At 38.2% G+C, this 12,067-nt stretch overlaps 1 protein-coding gene across 2 annotated transcripts in view; it reads left to right on the top strand.

Annotated features, from left to right (window-relative positions):
* ATP10B (ATPase phospholipid transporting 10B (putative)) overlaps positions 1 to 11,552 on the top strand; it is a 62,727-nt gene extending 51,175 nt beyond the window's left edge. For both annotated transcript variants that reach the window (XM_052684824.1, XM_052684823.1), the window contains 8 exons: positions 37 to 349; positions 1,544 to 1,620; positions 2,130 to 2,255; positions 3,605 to 3,805; positions 5,661 to 5,741; positions 5,870 to 5,974; positions 6,425 to 6,612; positions 9,217 to 11,552. In XM_052684824.1, coding sequence (XP_052540784.1) covers positions 37 to 349; positions 1,544 to 1,620; positions 2,130 to 2,255; positions 3,605 to 3,805; positions 5,661 to 5,741; positions 5,870 to 5,974; positions 6,425 to 6,612; positions 9,217 to 9,724 — 1,599 coding nt within the window. In that variant the 3' untranslated portion in view covers positions 9,725 to 11,552. The remainder of the gene's footprint in view (positions 1 to 36; positions 350 to 1,543; positions 1,621 to 2,129; positions 2,256 to 3,604; positions 3,806 to 5,660; positions 5,742 to 5,869; positions 5,975 to 6,424; positions 6,613 to 9,216) is intronic.
* Positions 11,553 to 12,067: the final 515 nt, after the last annotated feature.

Here is a 12,067-nt window from a genome sequence, read left to right as displayed (position 1 = left end):
ATAACTATTTCTAGCAACACTTCTGTTTTCTTACAGGAAACTTGCGAATCGCTCTTGAATTTAACCTTGGAAGAAGTGAGGAAGAACTATGAGGTTGAAAAACCACGGAGGAAACTTTTTGGCTTTATCCCAACATCTTTACCAGCCTCTGAGACACCCAGCCCTGAATTTGGGCTGGTGATCGATGGAAGGACACTGGACATCATCCTTCAGGGAGGTCTGGAGGAGCGGTTCATGGAGCTGGCGCAGCTCTGCCGCTCGGTGCTGTGCTGCCGTTCCACCCCGCTGCAGAAGAGCATTGTGGTCAAGCTGGTGCGGAGGCAGCTCAAAGTGATGACCCTGTCCATAGGTACCACTCTTTGGAATCTTACAGCAGAAAGAGGGAAGCGGGTTCTTTCTCTGTGTTATGAAAACGTGTGGAATGTGTACATTGCATGAGCTACTTCTAATTCCCCTTGGATAGATACAGTGGAAAACAAGTACTGAATAGTCTTTCCTGACCAATAAGCATATGGAAGTCCTCCTTTAGCTTTCAGTACAACCCCCGTTTGAACAAGATGAAAGCACTCCATGTACCATAACTCCCAGTAGTCCCTTTCAAGCACAGCAGTGCAAACATATGTACACATTCCCCGTGGAATCCACTCACCTAGGGAAGCAAAGCAGTCAGAAATAGTTACTGTTTTCTGTTTTCACAAAGGCCTTCTCCTGTCAGATTTTCCCAGCTGGTGAAAATAGCATTATTCCCAGAGTAGCATTAAACACCGACTCCTTTGCTTTTTACCTTCAAATAATGTGAAATGTGTTGAGTTTCCTGCTCACTGTTGGTAAGAGATCCTGCTAAAATCCTTGCAGAATTGATTTTTATGACTTAAAACTAAAAAGTACATCTCTGTGGACCAACAAGGCGTATCAGAAAAGGAAGAGCCTGGTATATATTAAATTTCTTGCTTTGCCTCAGATTTCAAAATACAAAATTTCAGCCTTCTACTTCATTTCATTTACTTTACCAGGTAACCTAATTCACAGTCTCCACATTGCAGGCGATCATTGCTGTTTCTTTCCATGGAAATTTGGTTATGTATTCAACATATTGCTGAAAGTTGAAAAGAGCAGAATAACTCCTGAAATAGGCTTGTTACATTGTCAATTGGAATAAAATTTGTCATATAATTCAAAAAGTTCAGTGAAATAGGGTGCTGCAAAGCATGTGGTTGAGCATATGGAGTTCACCAAGCAGAAATGTACAAAATAGTGCAGATGTAGATGGTGTCTGGGTGTCCGTGCCACCAGCCAAGCTACTCCCAGTGCTAGGCTGAGGAGGATGTTCCAACCAAGATCAGAACCTAAAGGTCACAATTGCTTGATGCTGTCTGTTACCCTAGTGAAGATGCATGGTACAACATAATAGCCTACATTTAACAGCACAGCTGTGGTTGTTTTTTTTTTTGTTGTTGTTGTTGTTTGTTTGTTCTTTTAGCTCTAGCATAGTCATGTTAAGCACCCTTTCTTGTGCCTTTATTGTTCTGTCTTCCCTTTCTAGGTGATGGTGCAAATGATGTAAGTATGATTCAAGCAGCTGATGTTGGAATTGGAATATCTGGCCAAGAAGGCATGCAGGTATCTGTTCAGTTTACTTCCTCTTCTCTTTTGTCAAATAGGTTCTTGCTCATTAGTAAGTTTTATAGCAGCCCTGTATTCTGAGTACCACAGGCTGGCATTATTACTGTCATAAAAGAATATGCAGTCCATAATTGCGAGTCCAGATAAAAAAGAGAGTTTGAGCCAACAATTAGCATTCATGGAGAAATAAGTATTTGCTTATAAGCCTGGAAAATTAACAGATGCCTGTCCACTTTTAGGTTAGCATCTGGTCTGTGAACAGACTCTGCTAATAACATTTTCAGATTTTGCTGATTTTCAGTGTTTTCTGCCTCAGATTCTTTGCCACATAACCCCTTTCCTTCTTCTCATCAGATGGAGAGTTCTGCAGATAAAGAAATTTCTCAATTATTTTTATTACAATGTGCAATAGTAGAAAATTGTTTCAAAGTCCATATACAGAATCCATCTCGCTGGATGGGTGAAAAAGATAGATTGTAAAGTAACTTCTGTTCTCTTTAATGAAGGCTGTGATGGCTAGTGACTTTGCAATATCCCGATTCAAGCATCTCAAAAAACTGCTTCTCGTCCATGGACATTGGTGTTATGCTCGCTTGGCAAAGATGGTGATTTACTTTTTCTACAAAAATGTGGTAAGATGATTAAAATTCTGGAAGCTTTCATCCTAGCAATCGCTAATTAAAGGAGTGTTTTGTTTTTTGAAGACATTGCTCTCTCTTTTTTTTTATGAAGCTGCAATCTCTGCCTCTCCACTTTGCAGAAGTTTAGGGTTTGCTATTTCCATCTTAGTAATGCACTGCATAAAGAATAGAGAAAAATATGGAATCTAAATATCTATTGAAGTAGCATTATTCCATGGGGAAAAAGGAACTCAAGGTTTTGTAATTCTATATAGCAGTTCAAGAAACTTTATTAATAATACCCATGAGTTTCAAAATAAAATTTGCCTAAGGAGCAGCAGGTTATTAGTGCTGGAATACAGAAGATGACTCTGCACTAAAAAACGATTGCCTGTGAAACCTGATTTTTTTGCATTTAATTTGATAGGAACCACTTGCAAGCAATGATGCAGTCATATCTGGCATTTTTATTAAAAATTTAATGTATATGCAAATTAATGGCGCATTGAAGAATAATGTAAAGTGGATAAAACTGACAGCAGTACAGTTTCTGCAAGACTGTGCAAACAACTCTATCTGACACAAAATGTACTCTCTGAGCATGAAAGACTATTTACTAAGAATTCAAAGCATCCATATTTTTTTTTTTTAAATATATAATTTTGAATAAGGATTATGTCCTGGCAGTGTTAACACTTGTAATGGAAATGGAAAATTTTCTTTTTCCTAACTGGGCACCCTTTCTCAGTTCAAAAGAAATTGCAACGTGAAATAGCTCTCCAGACCAGGAAGCTGCTGTTCTATTATCTCCTTGGTACCATTAGGGAGCAGGAGGCCTTTGATTCCATACTGACAGCAAGCCTGTAAAAGGATTTTAAAGTCTGGCATTCATAGTTGTGAACAATTTGTTTAATTATTCTCTGATATTTTCTTTAAGAAACCTAACAGCTTTTATAAAGCTGTATCACAGTGGGTCAGTGTGAAGCAGTCCCTTGAGATATACTGCTTTATGGAACAACACACAGAGATGTCTACTGAAAGCACCTTTAACTAAAATAAAGTATTCTTTGGAAACTGTTAACAACCAATGTGCTGCATAACCTTCTTTGATGGGACTATGGGAGGTGTAAACTACCTGTGTATTGCAAACTAAAGGGTCCACATGAGCTTTCAGAGTAGGGAATAATGAGGTGGGAGGGGGAGAAGAGCATAAAGGAGAAGCCACAGGAAATGTGTATCTCTACTGCCTTCACAACCCAAAGAGAAAGCACATCAGCATGAAGGGATGTGCTTTTGCACATACGAAGAGCAACAGTTCAGCCTGTAACAGAGCATTGGGTTTGTACTTTCTTCTCCAACAGAGCTACGTCAACCTGCTCTTCTGGTACCAGTTCTTCTGCGGGTTCTCAGGCAACACAATGATAGATTATTGGCAGATGATTTTTTTCAATCTTTTCTTCACCTCGTTGCCCCCTCTGGTCTTTGGAGTTCTGGATAGAGATGTTTCTGCAGAAACACTACTGAGCTTGCCTGAGTTGTACAAGAATGGGCAGAATTCAGAGGTATGTCTTGATTCCTGAATAACTACTTGGTAAGCCAGAAGACAACAGTGTTTTTGGTTTTGTGGAAAGGGAGGGAAGAGTTTCAGACTCAACTGGAACCAAATTATCTATTTATATATTCTATTTTACTGATATCCACAAAAAGGGTCAATTGTAACTATCGGAAGAGCTCCTAGGGAATATACAACTCAAGTTCCATCTTGGGAGTAAGTTGGTTACTTGTTCATGGTTGGAAGATGTAAATAAAAAGGTTTATTCTGCCATTAAATGTACTGAGCAATCTGATTTGGTACCAGTTTGCTGCATTATAATAAATAAAGTGATATACTAGTGAATCAGACCTGTATTTGTTGTTTCTGATGTGAAGAAAAGATGATGGAGCAAATATGTGTGTGTGTATTGTATATAAACACACCATATATAGAAAAAAAAATCCAAATGACAAATAAAACACAAGTGATTAAAAGAGAAATATAACAAATGTAGCTTGAAATAGTTTGGCTGGTTCCTGATTAAACTCTGCTGAGATTTAGTGTTTTAAACAGTCTCAATGTACAGAAAAAAATTGTCTTTAAAATACTGCAGCACACTGAAAGGAAATGTAAATGTTTAAATCAATGAACAGCTAGACTTTTATTTTCTACTCTTGCATTCAGAAACAGACCTGTTAAATATATAAAGGTTTATGTCAGAGTTAGGTGTTCAGGTTATCCCAATCCAAAGGTGTTCCATTTGTTTACTACTTTTACTTTAAACTGTCAGAAATGGTAATGCTCAGAAAATATACATGTAATATTATATTAAGTTTTTTCCTCATATTGTCTGTCAGATTTAGAAAACTGGCCTGATCTCTATATATTGTGACAATGCATATATTTATATATGTGCATGTGTGAGGGTTTGTATATACAGTAAAATATATTCCAAAATTGTCTTAATATTTTCAATTTAAAATTATAAAAATGAAAATGGGCAAAATTTGATGTGTTCTTTGTTTTAGATCACAAAATTGCAGGATAATTAGGAACTCTTCCTATCATTTCTTCTCATAGTAGTTGCTTTCCTTATCACGGACTGTATTTTTTATCACTGACTGGGATTCACATCATGTTTAGTAATGTTTTGAAAAATCTAGTCAAGGGTGTGCAGAATGTGGTGATTTTTGTAGGACTTTCCTTCTTAAGAGTTCTTGAACCTCACATATGTCATTATGAAGAGATCATTATTTCTGATTTGATGTTGTCTGCCTTGAAACAGTAGGACCTTTCCTTCTGTCACTCCTAGAATGTTTGTGACACCACCGGTCTCTAGATAAGTTTAAATACATCCTGCAGTCAAATTAAGGTGGTGCAAAATACATGCACACAGAACCACAGAACCACAGAATCACAGAATCACAGAATCACCCGGGTTGGAAGGGACCTCAAGGATCATGTAGTTCCAACCCCCCTGCCTAGCAGGGCCACCAAACATACACATTCAGATCAGGTTGCCCATGCATCAAGGGAAGGATCCTTAAATTAACTTCATCCAACTGTACAGGAAGAGCTGTTTTTAAAAAGAATTTGAGGAATGGGATTCTGTGGGGAAGGATGGAAGCAGAGATTGTATTCCACTTTACAACCCCTAGCTGACTGGCTAATCTTCCCAGTAATCTTACTGTCTAGTTAACAAAGAAAATGTCTGTTCAGGGATAAATCTTAGCTCTAAATCACCTGTTCAAGAGGCATTTGCTCATGAAGAGAGACCAGTTAGCTATAATGAGTAGCTGAGCAGAAGAAAAACAAATATGTCTGCAGGACAGATCAGAAATGTGTGTACCATCATAATGACTGTTGTCTGTAAACTCCTACAGATATACAAGCTGTCGACTTTTATTATTACAATGTTGGATGCCTTCTATCAAAGCCTCGTTTGCTTCTTTGTCCCCTATTTGGTAAGTACAAGGGTCATTCATATCCTCAGTCTCCAATCTTCTGTGAAAAATAGAAAAGAAAAAAAAGAAAAGAAAAACTATCTTCTAAAAAGTCAAGGTTCAACACAATCTACTTACTTGTTTTCTAGGCATACAAGGATTCCGACATCGATGTGTTTTCCTTTGGAAACCCCATCAATACTGTTTCCCTCCTGACCATCCTCTTGCATCAGGCTCTAGAAATGAAAACATGGGTATGTGTTTGGCCTGTCCTATCCACATTATACTAAATAATATTTTGTATAGACAAAGAGTTTTCTTTGAGAGTCTTTTACATTAATTCTGCGTCACAAAAAGAAAATAACATATTCAGTGAGGCTTCACAATATGTCAGAATTTATTATTAGCCTCAGGGTAATAGCTTTGTGAGTGCAGAAACAAAATGCACTTCTGCTTTGCTTTTGGACTGGACAGTACACCACTTTTACGTATTTCAGTAACATGAGCAAAACATATTACTTCAAGAACTGTAACAGTTGTCACTATTGTCTCATAAGTTAATTTCCAGGCATTTGGCCTGCACTCTTCAAGAAGATGGATCTATTGGGTACCTGCTTTCTAGTCTTTTTTTGTGTACTGTCTTGTACTAAGAGTCAGTGTCTCAAATGTATTATGGTTATTTTATGGTCATTTTATTCTTACAGACACTGTTCCACTGGATCACGATAATTGGGAGTGTGGTAATTTACTTCGTCTTCTCTCTGATCTACAATGCTGTGTGCATGGCCTGCAACCCTCCCACCGACTCCTACTGGATAATGGAGAAACAGCTTTCAGAGCCCACTTTCTATTTAGTATGTCTCATCACTCCAGCCATCGCACTCTTGCCAAGGTTTGAGCAAAGCACTCTTCTCAGTTTTCATTTTGTGAATTTGTAGGCGTTTGAGTGAAATAACAATAAGAATGCCTATGGATAGGAGATATGTGAGGCACACGTGTTGTGCAGAGATAGGCTGTTGATCTGGAAGTCAGAAACTTGGGTTCAACTTTCTGGTTCACGAATCATTAATTTATTCAGTCTTATAACCCTAGATAAGTCACTTATTGCCTTCATTTTCCCATCAGAAAAACCTTCCTTTCTGGGTGCTTCAAAGCTTACTGGTACAAATCCTTTATATAATTGTTCATTATGAAAAACACAATGTAGTAGAGCAGATGAAGGCTAGAAAACAAGTCTTTGAAATGTTCCTATGTGCTTTGAAAGTTACAGAACATATTCTGTCGCTTCTGTACATTATAGTGCATCAGTAAGCCAAGTTTCCATATCAAATACTTTTCTACATCCAATGCAGAGTCTTAGTTTTATTCTGTGACTAGTCAGGTAGGTAGTGATAACTGCAATTGAATTTAAATGATATTTGGAGGAAGATTAACTGTTTTGATAGTTTCCAGGGAAAAGCTGGCTTGAAAACCTGCTCCCATATATGTATATGGTAACTTTACTATTTTTAATGCTAAATACCTTAATCATTCTTTAAGGTATGTTTTGTCTGAGCTGTGCCACTTTTCACATCTAAAATTTACATTTAAAATTTAAATTTAAAATTTAAAAATTTTATTTCTGCTTAGACAATTTAAGTAATGGATCTGTTTGACTGACTTGCTAGTATTGTTCTTGTACTAATTGTCATGAAGTAGCTCAGTATGCTGGAATTGGAAGAATCAAGAAAACATTTTTAGCACTTGTTTTTAATGCTATGAAGAATTAAAATTTGAATACTAACTTTGTCTTAAAGAAGCTCTCTGAGGAAAAATCATATTTCTCTTCAAATTAATTTTATTTCCCCAGCCGGTGTGATTTTGTGTTATGTTATATAACTTAAGGTCAGGATAAACAACACATAGTTCAGTGAGGTCTTATGTCTTCTAGGCAGAGCGTCATTTTCCAGACTTTCTTTTCCTGTGTGATTTTTGTCTTCTATAAGACCACATTCATAGTGTCATTTTTGATCCTGGGCTTTCTGCTCAGGTCTGCATCAAATGCATTGTTAAGAATTTAAGAATCCATATTGAGAATTCAGCAAGGTTAGGAGTGTTAGTTCCTTAGCAGAATACTGAGCCTAAAGATGTTTATCTTGTTTTCTTCGGAGTTGGAAAATTGCTGCTCCATCATGTAGATACCTAAGATTATTTTCTGTAGGGTCCTCAGTTCATAGAACCCCCGGGTTCTGCTACAACTTGGCTGTGTCAGCATATTGCACTATATCTCACACTGCAGGGCTGTGAGAAGGGCAACAGCAAGCAGAGTCTGTTGATGGGATGTCCTTCTACCCAGTCTGCCATCAACTTACACAGAAGACACAGAGAACAGCTTGAGAGCAAGGATGGAGCAAAATGCGATCCATTTCTTGTGGGGTTGGGTTCTCTATAGTTGTTCTCTTAGCTGCCCAGCTGTAACTAGCAACTGCACAGCTCTGAAAGGGTATGAGCCTGGCCATGGGCATGGCTAATACAGACTTGATATAAGGAAGAAGTTCCTTCTTTACAATAAGGGCAGAGAGGCACTGGCACAGGTTGCCCGGAGAGCTGGTGGTCTCTGCAGACCCACAAGGTCAGGCTGGAGGAGCTCTGAGCACTTAGTTGAGCCATAGGTGTCCCTGCTCATTGCAGGGAAGTTGGACTAGATGGCCTTTAAAGATTGCTTCCAACTCAATTCTATTATTCTATGTATTTTTGTGTATTTCCTATTTATGAGAGAGGAATGATAATCCATTGCTTTAAGAGCCCTTTCTGTACTCAGTCTGATTTGCTGGCATTTTTAACATTGTACGCTTATTTACGTATATATTTAGCAGCCAGATGCAAGAGTGACACCTTCATTAATGCAGTTTCAAAGAGCTCTGATGTTTGCTGTAAAATCTGTATAAAGGTCACGTATGTAAAGGTCAAACCCTACTAGAAATGTTGTTTTGAGAGAGGCTTTGTTTTTCAGATAAGACTGTCATGATGTGCAGAGGTGTGTGTACTCTCACTGCGCACAATGTACAGCAATACAAGTTCTCTGTCCTGCATGGCAAGAAGGACACAGTGTTTTTACTGCTTCCTGAGCAAATGCACAAGCTGATGTTAAATTTCTGGTTTTATGTTTTCTATCAATTTAACGTTCTTTCTTTAGCCTGTTTTTGTAGTGTACAAAAGCTCCACAAATACTGAATCTCTTAGCGAGCTTCTGTGTATCATTCTTGCACTATTCAGTGACCAAATGGTTCTATTATCATGTATTTAGTATTCATGTGCTTGCAGTTGACTCCATACAGGTGAAGATAAGTGTACAGTTGCATTAATATCCAGAAGCCCTCTTTCAACTACCAGGTATAAGATGTCTATCAGAGGCCTGAAGGGCATTGGAAAATTAGCAACAGGATTTGTGTTATATACTGCAGACTATGGGAGGAGCCCACTGCTAAGACAATCCATTCTCTTCCTCTTTCATTAGGTACTTTATTTTTGCTCTTCGAGGAACCTTAGGAGCATCACTGCTTCTGAAAGCTCAACAGTTAGATAAACTTCCTAAAGGGCAACGGGATTGTGAGATCCAGAAACTGAGGTCAAGAAAGCAAACTACTTCTGATGCACCTGTAGCGTCACCAGCACCCAATGAGGATCTTGACCAACGCAACAGCCACTTTTGTTTTTCACCATTTTTACATCCAGTAGCAGCATCTGTACCTCTCGTGGACGCAGGAAGTCAGGGACTTTTGGCCTCTGAGGTGAATCCTCTCCGGAAATGGGCACTTGAGGAAGGATACTATTTCTTTAACAGGTGGGCAGAGGAAGAATCTACTGCTACAGACTCTTCCTCAGGACCTCTCTCTGGCTGTTACCCCCTAGTATCCAGTGGGATAGCATCTCCTGTACAGGACAGTGGCAAACTAACTAAAGGAAGAGCTAAGAATTTTAATTGTGGAAGCCATCGACGATCTGTGAGTGCAGTGACACTTTGAAGATGCATTCAGAAATGAGATTCCTTTTCTGGACATGGTATCTCTGCTCTGCAGTGCAATTGGACAAAGATAGCATAGGGAAAATAAAAATTACACTTATACTTCATCATAATGCTCACTACAAAAGGAGAGAGAGGTGTGGATTTACAAACTCGCTGGAGTAGTGCAATAGGATTTCTAATATTCGGCTTCTCTTTATCTCAGATATCACTGGAGATGACTTCTTGATCTTCCTAGTATTGTGTCATTTGAGAAAAACTGCGTGATCATTAAGCAATTGCTGAGAAAGCTACAATTTCTTTCTTTCTTCCAGGAATATTTTTCTTTCACGATACCAGTGAATAACTGCACTAGTGATGTGTCCGTGTTGGAGTAATGGAAAGAAAATCCATTCAACATTAAGCAAGTCTTAGAGTAGCACACCCTACTTTAAACTTTCTAGAAAAGTCTTAGACATTTCTAGCTCAAAAATTACACTTCTAGCAGGAAAAAAAAAAAAAAAAAAAAAAAGTCTCCTGGTGCTGCAGAATCACAGCATCACAGCATCTGAAAGATACTAGAGAATGTTCAATTTTTAACATGTAGACTTCATATACCTTACAATACCAGGTCTACTGTGCTTCCCCTGCACAGTAAACCGTGTTTTGTGCAGGCACTGGTTTTACCTGAGGCTTTTAAGAAAAGGAGAAAGCAGTTTATGAAATGGAAGAATGCGAATACAGAACTGCAAGAACTGACAGCATAACTCAACGATAAATGGAGTCTACTTCTTCATATCTGCAGAAGTAGACAGACATAACAAGTCTAATTCAAAGATTTATGTTCCAGAATGTTAAAATTCTCCCTGCTTTTTCACCTGGAAATCATTTTGTTCCTTTAATTCCCTGTCTTATCTTATATTGCTGCTGCATTCAATCAAGTATAAATTATGTTTTTCCCCTCACTTGCTTACATTCAGTAGTTGATGGAGATACTAATGACAAAGATTTTGACACGTAATATATGAAGGTTCACTAACCGCATTGCAACACATGGTATAAAATGACCAAGATATGCATAATATGTCCCTCCTTTTTGTTATCTCTGGGCAACAAGATGCAAGGAATTAAAAAACACAAAATGTCACCTTCATCACTACCTATTGCAATGCAATTAAAGGTGACTTTGGTATTTCTTATAGAAATGTTGACTGCTAGGACCATTTCCCAATTTTTCTTCACAATGTGGGGTGAAATCTTAATCATGTTTTAAACTCAAAGCAGTCTGCGCTTCTGTGAATCTATCAGTGTTTCTGATTTAAGTATATTTTTAGCTTTATATATATAGGTTATTTTAGCTATTTGCCACCAATCATAATGTGTGAAGTCTGTTTAATAGCCTCTATAGCAAACAGTAATTCATCCTCTGTGTGTTACAGTACTGTAACTAGAGTCCCCAAGATGTTACTTTAATGCAACTCAGGCAAGACTGAGCAGCATATCTGCCACTGGGATTTCTGGTAGCCAGAGCAAGAGCACGGATAGCACTGTAATTGATAAAGTATTAATTGTCAGCTGTAAAGCAATTTAGAAGAAGATTTTTGCATGATGTACAAATGAAGGGAATTAGGCATAGCTGAGATTATTGTTAATGGGGTGTGAGATTGCTCAGATGTTTGCTCACTAGCTGGTAATGAACCTTGGGTGACAAGACTTAAGATCAAGCCTACAGTTCACAGCTGTGTTTTTACATGAAATGGTCCGTTTACTTAAAGGTGACAATTTCTTGTTATATATTTTATTATAAAATGTGAATTTTTTTACAGTAATAAAATGTAACGTGGTCATGACTTTGTGTGTTGTTGGGAGTGAGACTAACACAGAAACAGGGGGAAGAGTAGTTTTGCTGCTGTACTCAGGAGAGGCGTGTTTTCAGAGATAGCTCCTCTATCTACTAGGCCTTGCTGTAGGTGTGCTTGTCATAAAGCAAGGGGACTGAGCACATGTGGAAATGATCCATGGGCAGACAGCTTATACTTAACAAAATCTGAAGGACCTGTAAAGATTCTGGAAATCAAAGCTGAGAAGTTCATTTTTTGACGGTGTTTCTGCAAAATAATTCTGCCATGCATTTTTCCTGGACTACTTGGCTTACATTCAGAAACAGCATATTGTTCCTCAACAATACTGTTTCCTCTAGAAAGAATGGGAAGCAAGAACTGCTTATGATCTCTGTCAAAACAGTCCCTAAAAGCTCTAGAATCACAGAATCACAGAACTGTAGGGGTTGGAAGGGACCTCCAGAGATCATCAAGTCCAACCCCCCTGCCAAAGCAGGTTCCCTACACCAGGTCACACAGGTCGG

Source organism: Tympanuchus pallidicinctus, unplaced genomic scaffold (genome assembly GCF_026119805.1).
Source record: "Tympanuchus pallidicinctus isolate F22 unplaced genomic scaffold, pur_lepc_1.0 scaffold21, whole genome shotgun sequence".
NCBI classification, from domain to species: domain Eukaryota; kingdom Metazoa; phylum Chordata; class Aves; order Galliformes; family Phasianidae; genus Tympanuchus; species Tympanuchus pallidicinctus.
This window is presented reverse-complemented; position numbering and strand designations above follow the sequence as displayed.